The following is a 15,923-nucleotide window of genomic DNA, read 5'->3' as shown; positions in this document are numbered from 1 at the left end:
AACATCCTGAAAGCAGCACTGGACAGCTTTCCATTGTGTTCTTGTGGAGATTCAGTCTAATTCCTATTGATAATGTGTTCCATGTTACTGGTGAGATGATGGTTTCATTCAAGTACATATTGAATCCTTCCATACAGAAACATACAGACTGAACTAAAAGATCGTCTAACTCACTGGTGAAACACTAGATTCTATCGTGCTACATTAGTTAGCTAAGCAGCTATTAGTCAATGCAGCGATGGTGGCAAAATATTTCAACATTAATGCTATCCCAAGGTCATGTAATTATGCAGTACAAGACCTGAGCCAACAAATAGCAACAGCAGAAACAGGACTTTTTCCCAATTTACAATGGGAGTTAAGTGCCATGCTGGTCAGTTGCAGTTTGAAATGAAGAGGTGCAAATTTTCAACATGTAGTAAATGTATCTGTGGCAATTTAAACTATTTCTACGAGGCAAAAAAACAGCTGAATTATTTACACCATTCCAACGAATTAAATTTACAAAGCACCTGGAGTCAGCTGTATTAGAGATAATATTATTGGATGTGTGTAAATGGATGTTATGGTATTTTTAATACTGCAATAATTAAGAATAATAGTGTGTTTAATGTAAAACGTTATTGTAAAACAGTTTTGCTATTTGTCAGTACAGCCATGTTTATCATCATACTCTACTATGAGGAGCTTGTTGTGTATGTACCTTTAAGAGAATAACTGGTCTCAGACTGCAATACCGGCAGTGACCACCCCTGTATAAAAGGCGCTAGAGAGCCTCTGTTGGTTAGTTTCGTTTATGCCTTTCACCAGTAAAGACCTGTTTGTTTCTCTCCTGCTAGTCCGTGTCTCAACCACTCACGGACTTAACACTGGCGACGAGTTAGAAAGAACTTACCTGCAACTCAGCAGCAGCTCCGACGACGTTGAAGGTCGGAAGAAAAAAAAGAGTCCATTGAAACTCGAGGAACGGGCGTCGACCGTCAATCATCGGGTTCAAGGCTTTGCAGGAGCGACTTTCCAGAGCCAGGCTGGGTTCCTTGGTCCGTGGTTTCCCAGCTAATCGGGCTGGTGGCAGGTAGTGCTCTGATCCTTCCTGGGCTGCAGCGGGGCCGGGCAGCAAGTCGGGAAGCAAGGAGAGAGAGAGGGTGGAGCATACAGGGCGCGGCCGGTGTTTCGAAGCTGGGCAGTGTTCGGACCTCAGAAGAGGGAGGGAAGTGTTCCAGAGGGCCCGCTCCACGACGGGAAAATAATAAAAGAAAAAGAATACGCGCAAGAAACCGTGGAAAGCAGCGCTAACAACAGCGGGGAAGAAGGAAAAGCACGGGAGGTGCCATTTTGTTAAATCAGAGAAGAAGGCAAAGCGCGGGAGGCGCCATTTTAGATTTGCAAGATGCCGAAGACTGGCTGTATCACTGCTTTTGATAATACATTAGAGGACTGGACCACGTATGTGGAAAGAGTCGAGGTATATTTCGAGGCAAATTAAATAGCGGAGGGGAAAAAGGCATCAATATTGCTAAACGTAATGGGCGCTAGAACGTACGGTCTATTGCGGGATCTGATTACTCCAGCCAAACCGAAGGCGAAGAGTTTTAACGAAATTGTTGCTGTTCTACAGGAGCACTTAAACCCTGCACCGCTGTTGATAGCAGAAAGATTTAAATTCCACAGGAGAACTCAGCACAAAGATGAGAGCAATGCTGAGTATCTTACGGAACTACACAAGCTATCAAAGCACTGCCAGTTCGGAGCAGGACTGGCAGATACCCTACGGGACAAATTTGTCTGTGGACTCCTGAGTGAAGGAACACAGAAGAAGTTACTCGCAGAAAAAGAGCTGACGCTAGATAAGGCTTTCAGCGTGGCAGTATCGTATGAAGCAGCAGCCAGGGGAGCTGCAGAAATTCAGCAAAAACCACAGGAATACAGCACCCACAAAATGACACGGGGATTTGCAAAATGTTATCGCTGCGGCAGAACTAACCATGACCAGAAGGACTGCTGGTCCAAAGACAAAATATGCAGACAATGCGGGAAGATTGGACACATTGCACGAGTTTGTAGGTCTGGGAAGAAGACCAGCGACAACAAAAAGGCTACTAAGGAACCGTACAAGAAAGTACAAAAGATGACGGACAGTAGTTCCGAAGACCAGATGAGCGATAGTGAATCCGAGAACAGGAGATTAAGCTGTCTCAAACTTCACAATGTAATCGCAAAAGAGGATCACCGAACCATTTGGGTCACCCTCACAATAGCAGGGTCCCAAGTTAAAATGGAATTGGATACAGGATCAGCGCTAACCGTCATGAATCGACGAGACTATGAGCAGCTATTTTCACACATACCCTTGAGCGAGACATCCATCGTCTTGACGACGTATACGGGGCAAAAAGTATACCCCAGAGGAAAAATAAGGGTGCCTGTCGAATACAATGGCAAGAAAATACGGAAATTGTATCTCTACATACTGCTAAATGGTGGACCACCGTTATTGGGACGGGAATGGATCAGGAAGATAAACTTAGATTGGCATTCCATTCATGCAATGACGGTGGGCGGTAAAAAAGATGAAGACGTCACTCCTGGACGATTGTCAACAATCTTAGCTAAAGCCAAAGAGGTATTTCAACAAGAACTGGGCACGCTTAAAGGCGTAACCGCCTCGTTAAAAATAGAAGAGAATGCAGTTCCCAAGTTTTTCAAAGCGCGACCGGTACCATATGCAATTCGTCCAGCCGTCGAGGCAGAGCTAGAGAATCTGGAGAAGGCGGGCGTGTTGTCTAAGGTCGACTGGAGCGAGTGGGCGACACCCATCGTTCCTGTCATGAAAAAAACGTTAAGCAATAAGTCCGGAGAGCCAAGGAAGATTCGCATCTGTGGGGATTTCAAGGTGACGGTGAACCCTGTCCTTCACACAGTACAATATCCTCTTCCAAGGATAGAAGACATCTTCGCCTCACTGTCTGGAGGGAAGCGTTTTACAAAAATTGACCTAGCACAAGCATATTTGCAGATGGAGGTTGAAGAGTCCTCTAGGAAGTATCTCACGATAAACACTCACAAAGGTCTTTACCAATATCATCGATTGGTATTCGGAGTAGCATCGGCTCCGGCGATATGGCAAAGAGCGATGGAACAAGTCCTGCAAGGGATTCCGGGGACTCAGTGTTACTTGGACGACATCCTTGTAACAGGTGAAGATGACAGTGAACACCTTAACAACCTAGAACAGGTGCTCACTAGACTACGGGAACATGGGCTGCGAGCCAACCGCCCCAAGTGCGAATTTTTTAAGAAACAGATATCGTATTGTGGCCACGTGATTGATGAAGAGGGGTTACATAAGTCCCCTGACAAAATTGAAGCGGTTGTTAAGGCCCCAGCGCCTGAAAATGTGTCGCAACTGAGGTCATTCCTCGGGTTGGTGAATTACTATCATAAGTTTTTGCCGAATTTGTCGACAATTCTGCATCCACTGAACGCCCTGCTACGAACGGGGGTAGCATGGAAATGGAGCGATGATTGTAAACGTGCTTTTCAGAAGAGTAAGGACTTAATCCCTTCGAAGGAAGTATTGGCTCACTACAACCCAGCACTGCCAATCAGGCTGGCATGTGATGCGTCTCCCTACGGCATTGGGGCGGTACTGTCACATAAATTCCTTGATGGTTTGGAGAGGCCGATAGCTTTTGTGTCACGCTCGTTAACTTCTGCCGAGCGTAACTATGCCCAGATTGACAGAGAGGCCCTCAGCCTAGTGTGGGGGGTGAAGAAGTTCAATCACTATCTGCACGGTCAAAAATTTACTCTACTAACCGATCATCAACCTCTTGTCTCCATTTTCAACCCTCAGAAGGGCGTACCGATAATGACAGCACAACGGCTGCAGAGATGGTCCCTTTTCCTAGGGGCACACCAATATGACATCGAGTACAAAGGAACTAAACAGCATGGAAATGCTGATGGATTGTCACGTCTACCGTTGCCGACGGTGGAAGAAGAAGACCTTGCAGTGGATCCAATGGAGTTATTCCACTCGACCATAGTCGAATGTCTCCCTGTGACGAATGCAAACATAGAAAAGGAAACACGGAATGACCCAACACTATCACGGGTCTATGATTTAATGGTGAAGGGATGGCCAGCACATGGCGAACCACTGCTGCCAGCATTTTCGTCCAGAAGAGAACAGCTGTCAGTGTGCAGAGGAACCTTGATGTGTGGATCCAGAGTAGTAATTCCACCTAAGTTGACGGATAGAGTGCTCAATGAGCTTCATGAGGGTCATCTGGGTGGGGTAAAAATGAAGAGCTTAGCCAGAGCGTTTGTGTGGTGGCCGGGAATCGATAGAGAAATCGAAGAGATGACCAAGAGCTGTGCAGGATGCCAGTAGGTCCAAAACGCCCCACCACAAGCTCCTCTGCATCCATGGGAGTGGCCCTCATCTCCATGGCAAAGGGTGCACATTGATTTTGCTGGTCCCTTCATGGACTCGATGTTTTTAATTGCGGTGGATGCACATTCAAAGTGGCCAGAGGTAATAAAAATGTCCTCAACCACCACGGAAAAAGCTATCGCAGTTTTACGAACCATATTCGCTAGGAATGGGCTGCCTGAACAGATTTGCTCTGACAATGGACCACAGTTTGTGTCTGAAGAGTTCCGGAGGTTCTTAAAGAACAATGGTGTTAAGCATTACACATCTGCCCCATATCATCCAGCAACTAATGGATTGGCCGAGAGGTTTGTCCAAACATTCAAGAAGGCTATCAAGGCAATGTGTAATGAAGATATACCCCTACAACACAAGGTGGACAACTTCTTGTTTGCCTACCGGAATGCGACACATGCGGTTACCAACCAAACTCCAGCCATGATGTTCTTCAATCGAAGACTATGATGCCGCTTGGATTTGGTTAAGCCAAACGTCCGAAGAGATGTGGAGAACAGGCAGTTTCAGAATATGAATGAAAGGCCGACCAGGAGTTTTAAGATAGGTCAACCAGTTTTGGCCCGGGACTACCGCACTGAGAAATGGCAGCCAGGAACGATTTGTACACGACAAGGACCTCTCATGTATACCGTGGACGTTGGGGAGAGCATTGTAAGACGCCATGCTGACCAACGTCAACTCCACACCACGATCTGATACACCTGGTAATGAAATCGACGTTCCAATTGCAGCTACCGCAGAACCGGTAATATTGGAAGCAGATGAACCAAACGACGACATTGATTCCGACTCAACATTGCCAGAAGAACCTGATACTCCAAAGAGGCGTTACCCAGACAGAATCAGGAAGCCTCCTCAAAGACTGAACTTATAATTGCTTAAACTTAACCAATGTATCTAGCAACAGTAATTGTGATTGTAATTCGTTATCATTAGTGTTAAATGAATGTTATGTACTGTTTATCTAAAAGGGGAGGAATTGTTGTGTATGTACCTTTAAGAGAATAACTGGTCTCAGACTGCAATACCGGCAGTGACCACCCCTGTATAAAAGGCGCTAGAGAGCCTCTGTTGGTTGTTTCGTTTATGCCTTTCACCAGTAAAGACTTGTTTCTCTCTCTCCTGCTAGTCCGTGTCTCAATCATTCATGGACTTAACAGAGCTCCTTTCTGTTTTGAGCAAGATAGGCATCGGGCTGCTTAAAACTAGCAAACACCACACTTCTTCCATTGACATGGTAATGCACATAACATATGAATAACCATTAGAGGGGAGTGATGCGACAGATTTGGGCATATGGGCTAAGCAGATGAAAATATTTGCTTGTAGCAGATTGGAAATCTCAAATCCTATCAGTATTTGTACCACAGCACATTAGCAAATACACTGCTTTGTCATAGGGTTGGGAAGGGCACATCTTTGGATCTGGTGCATTTTCTTTCCAAGGTGCTACCTTTCCTTGGCGAGGTCTGAGGAGATGTAGGAGGAGACGACAGCTGGGATGATGTGTTTGATATAGTATCTTCTGCCTGCTTTTTATTTTGATCCAAATTTGCTTCGTCAGACAAGGACAGAATTTTCTTCAAAGCTTGAGGAGAATGGGTACCTGAAGGACAGAAATTGGAATAGCAATGCAGTTAAAGTAACCCTGTTCATTTCAACACATACAAAGCAAAATAATGCTGAACAAATATACAATTGTAAAGAAAAGATATTCAAATTCACAAGTCTTTGGAACAAAAGCACTTGATATTTTACTGAAATGGCTCTGCAGACAGGTTATTTTTCAAGCACACTTTGTGGAAGGGAAATAGCAAACGCTTAGTTCAAAAGCAGAGCAGCAAATTATTCTTTAAAATGTTATTACCAAATGGAGGGAGGTCTTTAAATTGCACGTTCTTGTGTGATGGATACAGTGATACAGCTGGGACCTGGAGGGCCTGATTTACTTTCTGCTGCTGCTTCTGATGCTGTGCCCCTGATCTGGGAGCAACTGGAGATGTATCTGAAAGTTTCCCTGCTTTCTTTTCTCCTCTGCTCTTGGCTACTAGATACCAATGAAGAAAGAAATTACATATGTACAGATTTCATTGAAAAAGCAAGATTCCAACTGACAATTTTTAAATCACTTAACTTGCTGTCACTTATAAAGATACAAGCTGGGGAGCCCCGCGTTGCGAGGGCAATTTTGGGGCGCGAGGGCAATTTTGGGGCGTGAGGGCAATTTTGGGGCGCTTGGTCTCCCTGCCCCTGTATGTCCCCCCTCTCCCTGTCATGTCCTCTCCCTGTCCTATCCCTCCCTCCCTCCCCTGTCTCCCTCCCTCCCTCCCCTCGCCCACCCGCTCCCCTCCCCCCCCCGCTCCCCTCCTCTCCCTCCCTCCCCTCTCCCCTGTCTGTGTCCCTCCCTCCCCTCCCCCGCTCCCCTCTGTCCCTCTCTCCGGCCCCTCCCCCTGCCTACCTGAGGTCCGGTGCAGCTGCCAGAGCGGGAATGCTGAGCGGCGGCCGGCGCCGGGAGCGGGCTCTCGCGGGCGGCGCATGTGCGGTCAGTGCGGCCGGCGCGAGCGCCCCGCGATTTCCAGAGGCTCGCCCGCCCCCGCGATTTCCCGAGGCTCTCCCCCCCCCCGCCCGCGATTTCCCGAGGCTCTCCCCCCCCCCGCGATTTCCCGAGGCTCTCCCCCCCCCTCCCGCGATTTCCCGAGGCTCTCCCCCCCCCGCGATTTCCCGAGGCTCTCCCCCCCCCTGCGATTTCCCGAGGCTCTCCCGCCCCCCCCCGCGATTTCCCGAGGCTCTCCCCCCCCGCGATTTCCCGAGGCTCTCCCCCCCCCCGCGATTTCCCGAGGCTCTCCCCCCCCCCCCCATTAAATTGTTATTTAATTCCCTAACACATCATTAAAATATTTACCTTAGTTCCCTAACACAGAGAAAGTGTGGGGGAAAAAATTGGGAAAAATCAAGATGGTGGCCACTCACCTCAGTTCAGAGGATAAGGCCCGCCCACACACGCACTGATTGGTCGACCGGTCAGGTCACCGAAGCGTAGGATTGGTCAATCGTCGAGTCACTCGACACTCAACTGTAGGAAGACCTCGACGTCACACGGTCGCTAATGAGATGCTAATGAGCGGAACGCTGAACGTTTTTGGGATACCGCGGGTGGGATTTTTGTCCGGCCGAAACGTAAATGCGCCTATGACCGGTCCGGAATCGCAAGCTTTCTTTTGAGGCGACACGCGCGTCGGTACGCTCTGTAACTTCCAAACGTATAGAGACCAGGCGGACAGACAGACATCGGGACAGACAGAAGAGCCGCTTTATATATATAGATGTATTTCTTGGAATGGGGGAATGAAACATGCTGCAATTCAGCTTTGTTTCAAATGCTTTGGTATTAGTTGATTTGATTTTTATTTTTGGTCCCTGCTGTTTTTGTTTCAGAAGTGTAACATATCGTGCAACAATGTCATCCTGGTGCAGGTCACAAGACTCACAGCTGCAAAGGACAGTTTGTAAAACAATAGTTGCCCTTTAGTTTTACAAGTTGTGGAAAGGAATAAACACAAAAAAGGTTGAAAAATCTTTTCTTCCAGCTGAGGGGGAATAAAAAATATATAGTTTTCAGTTTTACTTTTTAAAACATTATTGAGACTGGTGCAATGAACTGGAGCCCCAGTGAGCTGTACCAGAGTGAGCTTTTAATTCCAGCCATGTACTCGCTTCAGAGATACGTCCTGAGCAGAGTGAAGACAGTTTTCTAACCCAGTGAACTACCTATTCGCCATACTTTTGCATCAAAATATATAAGAAATAGTGCATATCGCACATGCCCCTGTCCTCATATCTTGGGTGTCACAATTGCACCTGATTGGCTTAAATTTCATATTCATATATTATGGTCGATTTTAAAGTTTTTCGATTTGCTGTTTTAGCCTTACTTATTTTTCTCTTTGTGTCTCCATCTTTTTTCTCTGTAGGGAACATGCGTGTGGGCCAAGGGGGGTCACACAGCTGTGGACCAAGGGGGGTCACGCAGCTGTGGGCCAGAGGGATGACGCAGCTGTGGGCCAAGGGGGGTCACGCAGCTGTGGGCCAAGGGGGGTCATGCAGCTGTGGGCCAAGGGGGGTCACGCAGCTGTGGGCCAGGGGGGTCACGCAGCTGTGGCCCAGAAGGATGACGCAGCTGTGGGCCAGTGGGGTCACGCAGCTGTGGGCCAGGGGGGTCACGCAGCTGTGGTCCAAGGGGGGGGTCATGCAGCTGTGGGCTAAGGGGGATCACGCAGCTGTGGGCCGGGGGGTCACACAGCTGTGGGCCAGGGGGGTCACGCAGCTGTGGGCCAGGGGAGGTCACACAGCTGTGGGCCAAGGGGGATCACGCAGCTGTGGGCCGGGGGGTCACACAGCTGTGGGCCAAGGGGGGGTCACGCAGCTGTGGGCCAAGGGGGGTCACGCAGCTGTGGGCCAAGTGGGGGTCACGCAGCTGTGGGCCAAGGGGGGGTCACGCAGCTGTGGGCCAAGGGGGGGTCACGCAGCTGTGGGCCAGGGGAGGTCATGCAGCTGTGGGCCAAGGGGGGTCACACAGCTGTGGGCCAAGGGGGGGTCACGCAGCTGTGGGCCAAGGGGGGTCATGCAGCTGTGGGCCAGGGGAGGTCACGCAGCTGTGGGCCAAGGGGGGGTCACGCAGCTGTGGGCCAAGGGGGGGTCACGCAGCTGTGGGCCAGGGGAGGTCATGCAGCTGTGGGCCAAGGGGGGTCACACAGCTGTGGGCCAAGGGGGGGTCACGCAGCTGTGGGCCAAGGGGGGTCATGCAGCTGTGGGCCAGGGGAGGTCACGCAGCTGTGGGCCAAGGGGGGTCACGCAGCTGTGGGCCAAGGGGTGACGCAGCTGTGGGCCAAGGGGGGTCACGCAGCTGTGGGCCAAGGGGTCATGCAGCTGTGGGCCAAGGTGGGTCATGCAGCTGTGGGCAAAGTGGGTCACGCAGCTGTGGGCCAAGGGGGGTCACGCAGCTGTGGGCAAAGTGGGTCACGCAGCTGTGGGCCAAGGGGGGTCACGCAGCTGTGGGCCAAGGGGGATCACGCAGCTGTGGGCCAGGGGTGTCATGTAGCTGTGGGCCAAGGGGTCACGCAGCTGTGGGCCAAGGTGGGTCATGCAGCTGTGGGCCAAGGGGGGTCACACAGCTGTCGGCCAGCGACCACCGATGAGAAATCAAACCTGATTTTATTCTTGGCACATCTGGAGTTAGTCTTACTTTACATGCAACCTTTCATTGTTTCTTTCTTTTCACAGCAGTTTCAAAATGTTTTTTCACTGCAGTCTTTACAATTGTGCAAGTCTGCAATGGATTATATGCAATTTGTTTCTATGGCATGCAGAGAGCCAAGTAGCCAGGAAAAGGGATGGGCAAAACAAACTCCACAAAGACCAGCACAGAAAACAGCAAAGTACATAAACATTGAATAATTTTTTTTGAAACAGCAAAAATATACCTAAAAATAGTGTGCAAGGAATAAATTATTTTAAATAAATTATTTTACATTTATTTCTTGCACTTATTGTATATTTTTGCTGGTATATTTTTCTTTTCTATTTTATGCACCTTTTTCTGTTTTCAATGCTGATCTTTGTGGGGTTTTTAGCCGACCCGTTTTCATGTCCAATATCCCGTGTGCTTTGCCATGGACGTCTTACATCCAGTGAGAATGTATCATCGTTAAAAGGTCGCACTTCAAAAGTGTCAAAAGTATTTTAAAAAAGGCAAAAGAAAGCTAGCCAAATCCTGCTCTTTTTTTCCTAACACGGCCTACCGTCAGTGCAAGAATCAGGGATTTACAAACACGGTCAATTTTAAGCAACTGCAACCAATAATTAGCCTTTAATTGATCTGAGGATGTGACTATTCTAAACACTTCCTCAGAGGATGTGTCTGAGCAGTGGCCTTAAAAGGACGTTGAACACAGTTCCATATAAGAATCTACACATTACAACTGTGTGCCAGACCTTGGACTACCCATAAACAACACCATTGGAAATCAGTAGTTAACTGTTAAAAATCAAATACTGGGCCATATATTTCACTGTCTGGCACTTTTGTGAAGCCACCATAATATGTGTCAACCACCTCCAGGTCTCATGAGCAAATTTTACTGAATTAATGAGTGCAGCAATAGAACTTATTAACTATACTGATTTGTACTGTTTTCAAGATACACATATTCTGGTAGATGCTAATGGTTTAAAGGAAATAGAGCTTTAAAGTGCTATTTGTGTCCAAATGCTATGGGGCATTATTTTTCAGTCACATCAATGGAAATGTGAACTAGAGGCCTGCAAATTATTGACACAAGAAAAACTTTACCAAGGGCCATTTTTTCCAACTTAGTCCCAATACAGCATTTCTGTTATTTTCAAGTCTGGTTATAACCTTTTCATGAAATAAAGATTCCATTGCAAACATTCGCTGTGCCTATTTGTTCCATGGAAGTAAGCATTCTGCCTTTTTGTGTGTACTATTCAGCCTTTATATAACAATTTACTGAAAAAATGAATCATGCTTTATTTACAATATAAAATCTCTTTTATGGTTCTCCAAACTGCAAATCCAGTTGGCTCGAGAATTAATGTGGATGTGTATTGCTAATCCAAGTAACTCATTTTTTTCTCCTCTTTGCAAGTCACATTTTATGGATACAGATGAAACACGTTTTCATTTTACTGCATAATCCCATTTGAAATATTGACCGCACTTCTCCATGATTTAAGACATCTGTTACCCGATCCCTTAGGTTTACAGCTTGCCAATTGAAACACCATCAGCAATGTATAATATACTCAAATGTGTTTCTATTAATTTTTTATATAAATTCCATGGCTGAAACAAAATTCCACATAATTAATGCAGCTACAGTACAAGACAGTCAATGAATCTGCTCTGTAAGCATTATCTTAACCATTTAACTATCAAATAATCCAGAAATTGAGATTTTAAACATGTACTTTTGGCAGTATAGCATCTACAATTACAATATAACCTGTCTCTATATTACTTGTTAATTGTAATACTTACAAAAAAATTAAATAATTAACAAAATGGTTAGTGTAACCATATTCAGAGCCCATGAAGATAATTACATTAGATAGTTTCTACCCTTGTCATTATATTGGTCCTCACCAATTTGGAAAAGTATCACTCTCAGGACCTTTCGAAAAGAAAAACTTTAAAGGATTTCTCATTAACACATTTTTGCATATTTCAAATCTATCTGTAGGTATTATGGACATTTTGTTGAAATAGTCAAGGGATCTGACTTGGAGTTGTTGAACCTGCACATGTAAATGAGATTATCGCAGCCTCATTAATGATCAATGCTCACAAGAAGATAAAACATGGAACAAGGAAAGGTAATACGTCCCATTTCGCCCATTCCTTTCTAAAACCATGTCAAATCTGCACTACTGTGGACTCAACCCAACCCATGCAACTCCCCAGAGGAATGTCCTGCAAAGTTTCATCCAAAGGTAAAGAGAAAAACACCAGAACACCGATGTAATCTTACATCCGATGCTATACACTATGGGCAGGATTTTCATTGAGCCGTGGAGGCGGGATTGGAGGCGTATGGGGGGGGGGGGGGTTAAATTGCAAAAACTGGCGTGCGGGCCAAACCCGCCTCCAAGCAATTTTCATTAATTCGTGTCTAATGGTCAAGTCTCCGTCCCGCCTCCAAGATGCGGGATAGGCCGTTAAGGCCCTTACCAAGCACTAAATTGCCTCTATAATGCCATTTTGAAAGGCCTTTGCGATTTTAACCTTTTTCCCCACGTGAAACACGCCTGTTCTGAAACACGACAGCGAAACCTGGTGGGAGTACAATTGGATTGCTGACTATCAGCTGCAGCTCAACCATTTAAGTGGAGATTTGACCAGCCATCATTTGCAGGTGGCAGGACTTTGTAGTCTCAGGTCTGGGGGAGCTTTTAGAAGGCATAACCACAGCTGTGGAAGTTTGGAGCCTGACACCCATCTCCAGTGTGACCTCCTGGGAAACCCCTCTCGCCACCTTCACTGAGCGCTTCATCAACTGAGGCATATACCAGAAGCATGGGAGCCATTTATTTCCTTCCCTTCTGGACATTAGATGAGGACGAAGACCAGCCGCAGCACCAGCAGAACCAGGAACAACAGCAGCACCAACAGCAGCAGCAACAACAGGAGCGCCAAGCTTCTGCTCACTCACCTGAAGATGCACAGGCCAGAAGGGGCCAGCGCATGGAAGCCTGTCGGCGCAGGAGATACCACCCAAACAGGGTCTACAGACACAGGGTCAGCTATCTCAACATGTCTGAGCAGCAGTGCCAAAGGCGGCTCCGACTTTCACGAGAGGTAGTGGGTGACATCTGTGCAATGCTGCAAAAAGACCTGCAGGCCAGAGGACCAAGTGGACAACCCTTAGCAGTGGCCGTCAAAGTCACCACCGCACTCAACTTTTTTGCCTCAGGCTCATTCCAGGGATCAGCAGCAGACATCAGCGGCATCTCCCAGGCGGCCGCACACACTTGCATCACGCAGGTAACCGATGCCCACTTTGCCATCGCACACAATCACATCCATTTCACCAATGATCAAGCAAGTGTCACGGCACGTGCGGTTGGAATAGCTCATCTGGCAGGCTTTCCAAGGGTGCAGGGCGTCGTTGACTGCACACATATGGCCCTTAAGGCACCCCATCGCAATCCAGATATTTTTGTCAACCGCAAGGGCTTCCACTGATTTAAAGTTGCTCGGAGTTGGGAACCAGGCGGCGGGGTCCCGCCCGCCAGTTTTCGCGATTTTAACCCCCCCCCCAATGCCTCCAATCACGCCTCCAGGCCCCATTGAAAATCCAGCCCTGCGTGTCTCAGTGAGGATTCTTCAATCTGATTGGTTGAATAGCCTTGCTGTTACTTGACCTGCTCACAGATGCCACAGATCCCCTGTAGTGGGCGGTGCTCTGGAAAAAACGTCGCATTAGAGCAAATCTGCAATCTAAAGCTGGTCAAAACTTTGTGGGCAGGTGTCAGCAAGGTGAACGGCAAGTGCTGTTCCTTCGCCGCTGACTGCAAAATCCGAGTCCTCATCATGCTTTTTATAGGAAGATATTGCTTTATCATATCTCTTAAAATCGTCCAAAAAACATTTTTTGGTTTTACTTCAAAATTGGTCCCCATGGGAATACTTCTCATTAATACCATAAATAAGAATTAAATATTTAACATAGTATGTTTTTAATTAAGTGTTGGTTTATTGCAGTCTTTCTAGTGTTTAAACTGTAATATTAGTGCATATTTCAGTGCTAAATACTTAAACCAGTTCACCCAAGGTGATTGTCATTTCACTGGACCTGCAAATTGAACAGCAATGACAGCAGCTTCAACCTGCTGAATGGGATTGGCATATTAGTCGTGAATCGGGAGCACTCAATTGATACTTAAAGGTTGAAGTTTTAAGTAAACATTCAGGCATTATTTTTAGTTAAAACACTGCATGTGAAAGAATGTTATAGATTGCTCCAGATGTTCTATCACAAAAAGAATTTAAAATCCTAACTTCATAATGGATTATCTCATTTTAATTATACAGAAGAACCATATTATAAATTATTTCTTTTGTAACAAAACATCATATTTAAAGTCAAGACTACTAGTATTTTAATAAACCATTTCAAAATTGTTATTTATTGTTTTTCACAGCTGGAAGGAAATTGAATGTTTCCTTTAACCCACAGCCTAATGAAATCTGAACTACTGGTTGCTTCATTTGTTGATACAATGCAAATTAATTAATGTTTTCTCAAAGAATATAAAAAAGTTCCGTGACTTACATCTTTTAGTACTTGGCTCACACTGCAGTGACAAGGCCTGCAGGCTTTCTTCATCCATGTCAAGGTTAAGGTTTGCAAGGTACTGTTTTACTTTCCGAGCCATCTTTGCATCTTCGTAGAGTTCCTTTGCATTGAGAAACAAGCTGCGACGTACCCGTTTCTCGTCCAGCATTGCAGCATTTGTATTGCCGTAGCTCAACAACCTGCTGCAGGGGAAAGAGAGATGCCGCTGGTTTCAGCATGGAAGGTCAATGACTGGGACATGCAAAAGTCAGATTGAGGTCAGTCTTGTTCAAGCTCAAAATAACACTGCCTCATTCCAGTAAGTCAGACAGACAAAAATGAAGGAAACGGAATGAAGAGTGAAAGGGAAATAAAAACCAGCAACTACTCTGCAGATAGCCCTATCCTGCTTCAACTTGGCAATCAAACTTTACAGCACTATAAGCATCTCTGCCCACTGGTTTAAAAGAAGCTACTACTCCGGCAGAACAGTTGGAGCAGGAGTTGAAGCTTATGCAGGGCTGATGTTAAATAGCAGTTATAATAAATCCTGACAATATTAAAAACAAAATTAACTCAATATTTCTCTACACCACTTTATGATCAGAAGGAAGGTACAATTTAAGCAGCCAATCTCTTCCACTCACAAAGAATGGAACTTTTCCCTCTACATAAGATCGATAAACAGATACTGGGACTGCAATCCATCAGCAGCTTAGCCCAAAAATCACTGAATGCTGAGACTTCAAAAATCACTCCCACCATCTGAGCTACCAGGATGCCAATAAATACAGATAAATATTTAGAATAAAACTTTTCCACTACAGTGGAAGTAGTTAACAAATTATGTATAAATATGTGGTTATTTTCCCTGTAAAAGTAAATTAAGTTAAAAAAATAAAATCCAATTTTCCATTTATAAGTACCTAAAGTTTATTAAAATGTATCTCTATCAACTACTGTCAAGGGAGATACAAACCCAACATTAAGCTGAACCACTGATGAAACCAGAAGTCAAACTCAATCCCTAATGCTGTAGGAAAGGGGAAGTATATTGTAATTATAATACTTAATTGTCCACATAATTATGACTGTCAATTTTTTTAAATGTCTATCTTTAAAAAGACTTTTTAAACAGTTACTGTTTTTCAGGGCTAAAAATCTGACAATTTATCATATATATTGGCCCAGAAATTCGGGTCCCCACGGGTGAGTACGCGCTGGGTACTCACGCGTAGGCCCAACGGAAGTGCCAGTTTCGTGCATGCACAGCGCATGCGTGGGAAACCAGAACTTCCGTTCCCTTAACTGAAGGGGTTCAGAGGTCGAACACGTGCGCCGGAGAGGCAGCGCGTGCGCATGGAACTTTCGGGGTTTTTTTCAGGTTTTTCCGGGAGTCTAAGGGCTAAAAATTCAGTTTGGGGCGCCAAGCTCGCCTGGGCGCCGGAATTACCACTGCGCGCGGAGCCACTTGCGCCATCGGGATATTCAGTTTCTGCGCCCCAAATGGAAGCCGGCCGCTAAACGAGGCTTCCCGCGCCCCGCTTGGGGCGCTGAAACTGAATATCGGCGCGCAAAGTGCCGCAGCACCACCCGCTGCGGCACGGCACGCA

General features: G+C 46.2%; 1 protein-coding gene across 1 annotated transcript in view; it reads right to left on the bottom strand.

Moving 5' to 3' along the window:
• LOC147109789 (rap guanine nucleotide exchange factor 2-like) overlaps positions 1-15,923 on the bottom strand; it is a 94,681-nt gene that overhangs the window by 18,852 nt on the left and 59,906 nt on the right. Inside the window, exons 12-13 of the mRNA XM_086002379.1 lie at positions 14,308-14,510; positions 6,406-6,503 (exon numbers count right to left, since the gene is read on the bottom strand). Of these exons, the coding sequence (XP_085858505.1) occupies positions 6,406-6,503; positions 14,308-14,510 (301 nt within the window). The remainder of the gene's footprint in view (positions 1-6,405; positions 6,504-14,307; positions 14,511-15,923) is intronic.

Source organism: Somniosus microcephalus, chromosome 12 (assembly GCF_052327205.1).
Source record: "Somniosus microcephalus isolate GS21.2 chromosome 12, FLI_Smic_1.0, whole genome shotgun sequence".
Classification (NCBI taxonomy): Eukaryota; Metazoa; Chordata; class Chondrichthyes; order Squaliformes; family Somniosidae; genus Somniosus; species Somniosus microcephalus.
The sequence above is the reverse complement of the archived record's forward strand: the minus strand, read 5'-3'. Positions and strand labels throughout refer to the sequence as shown.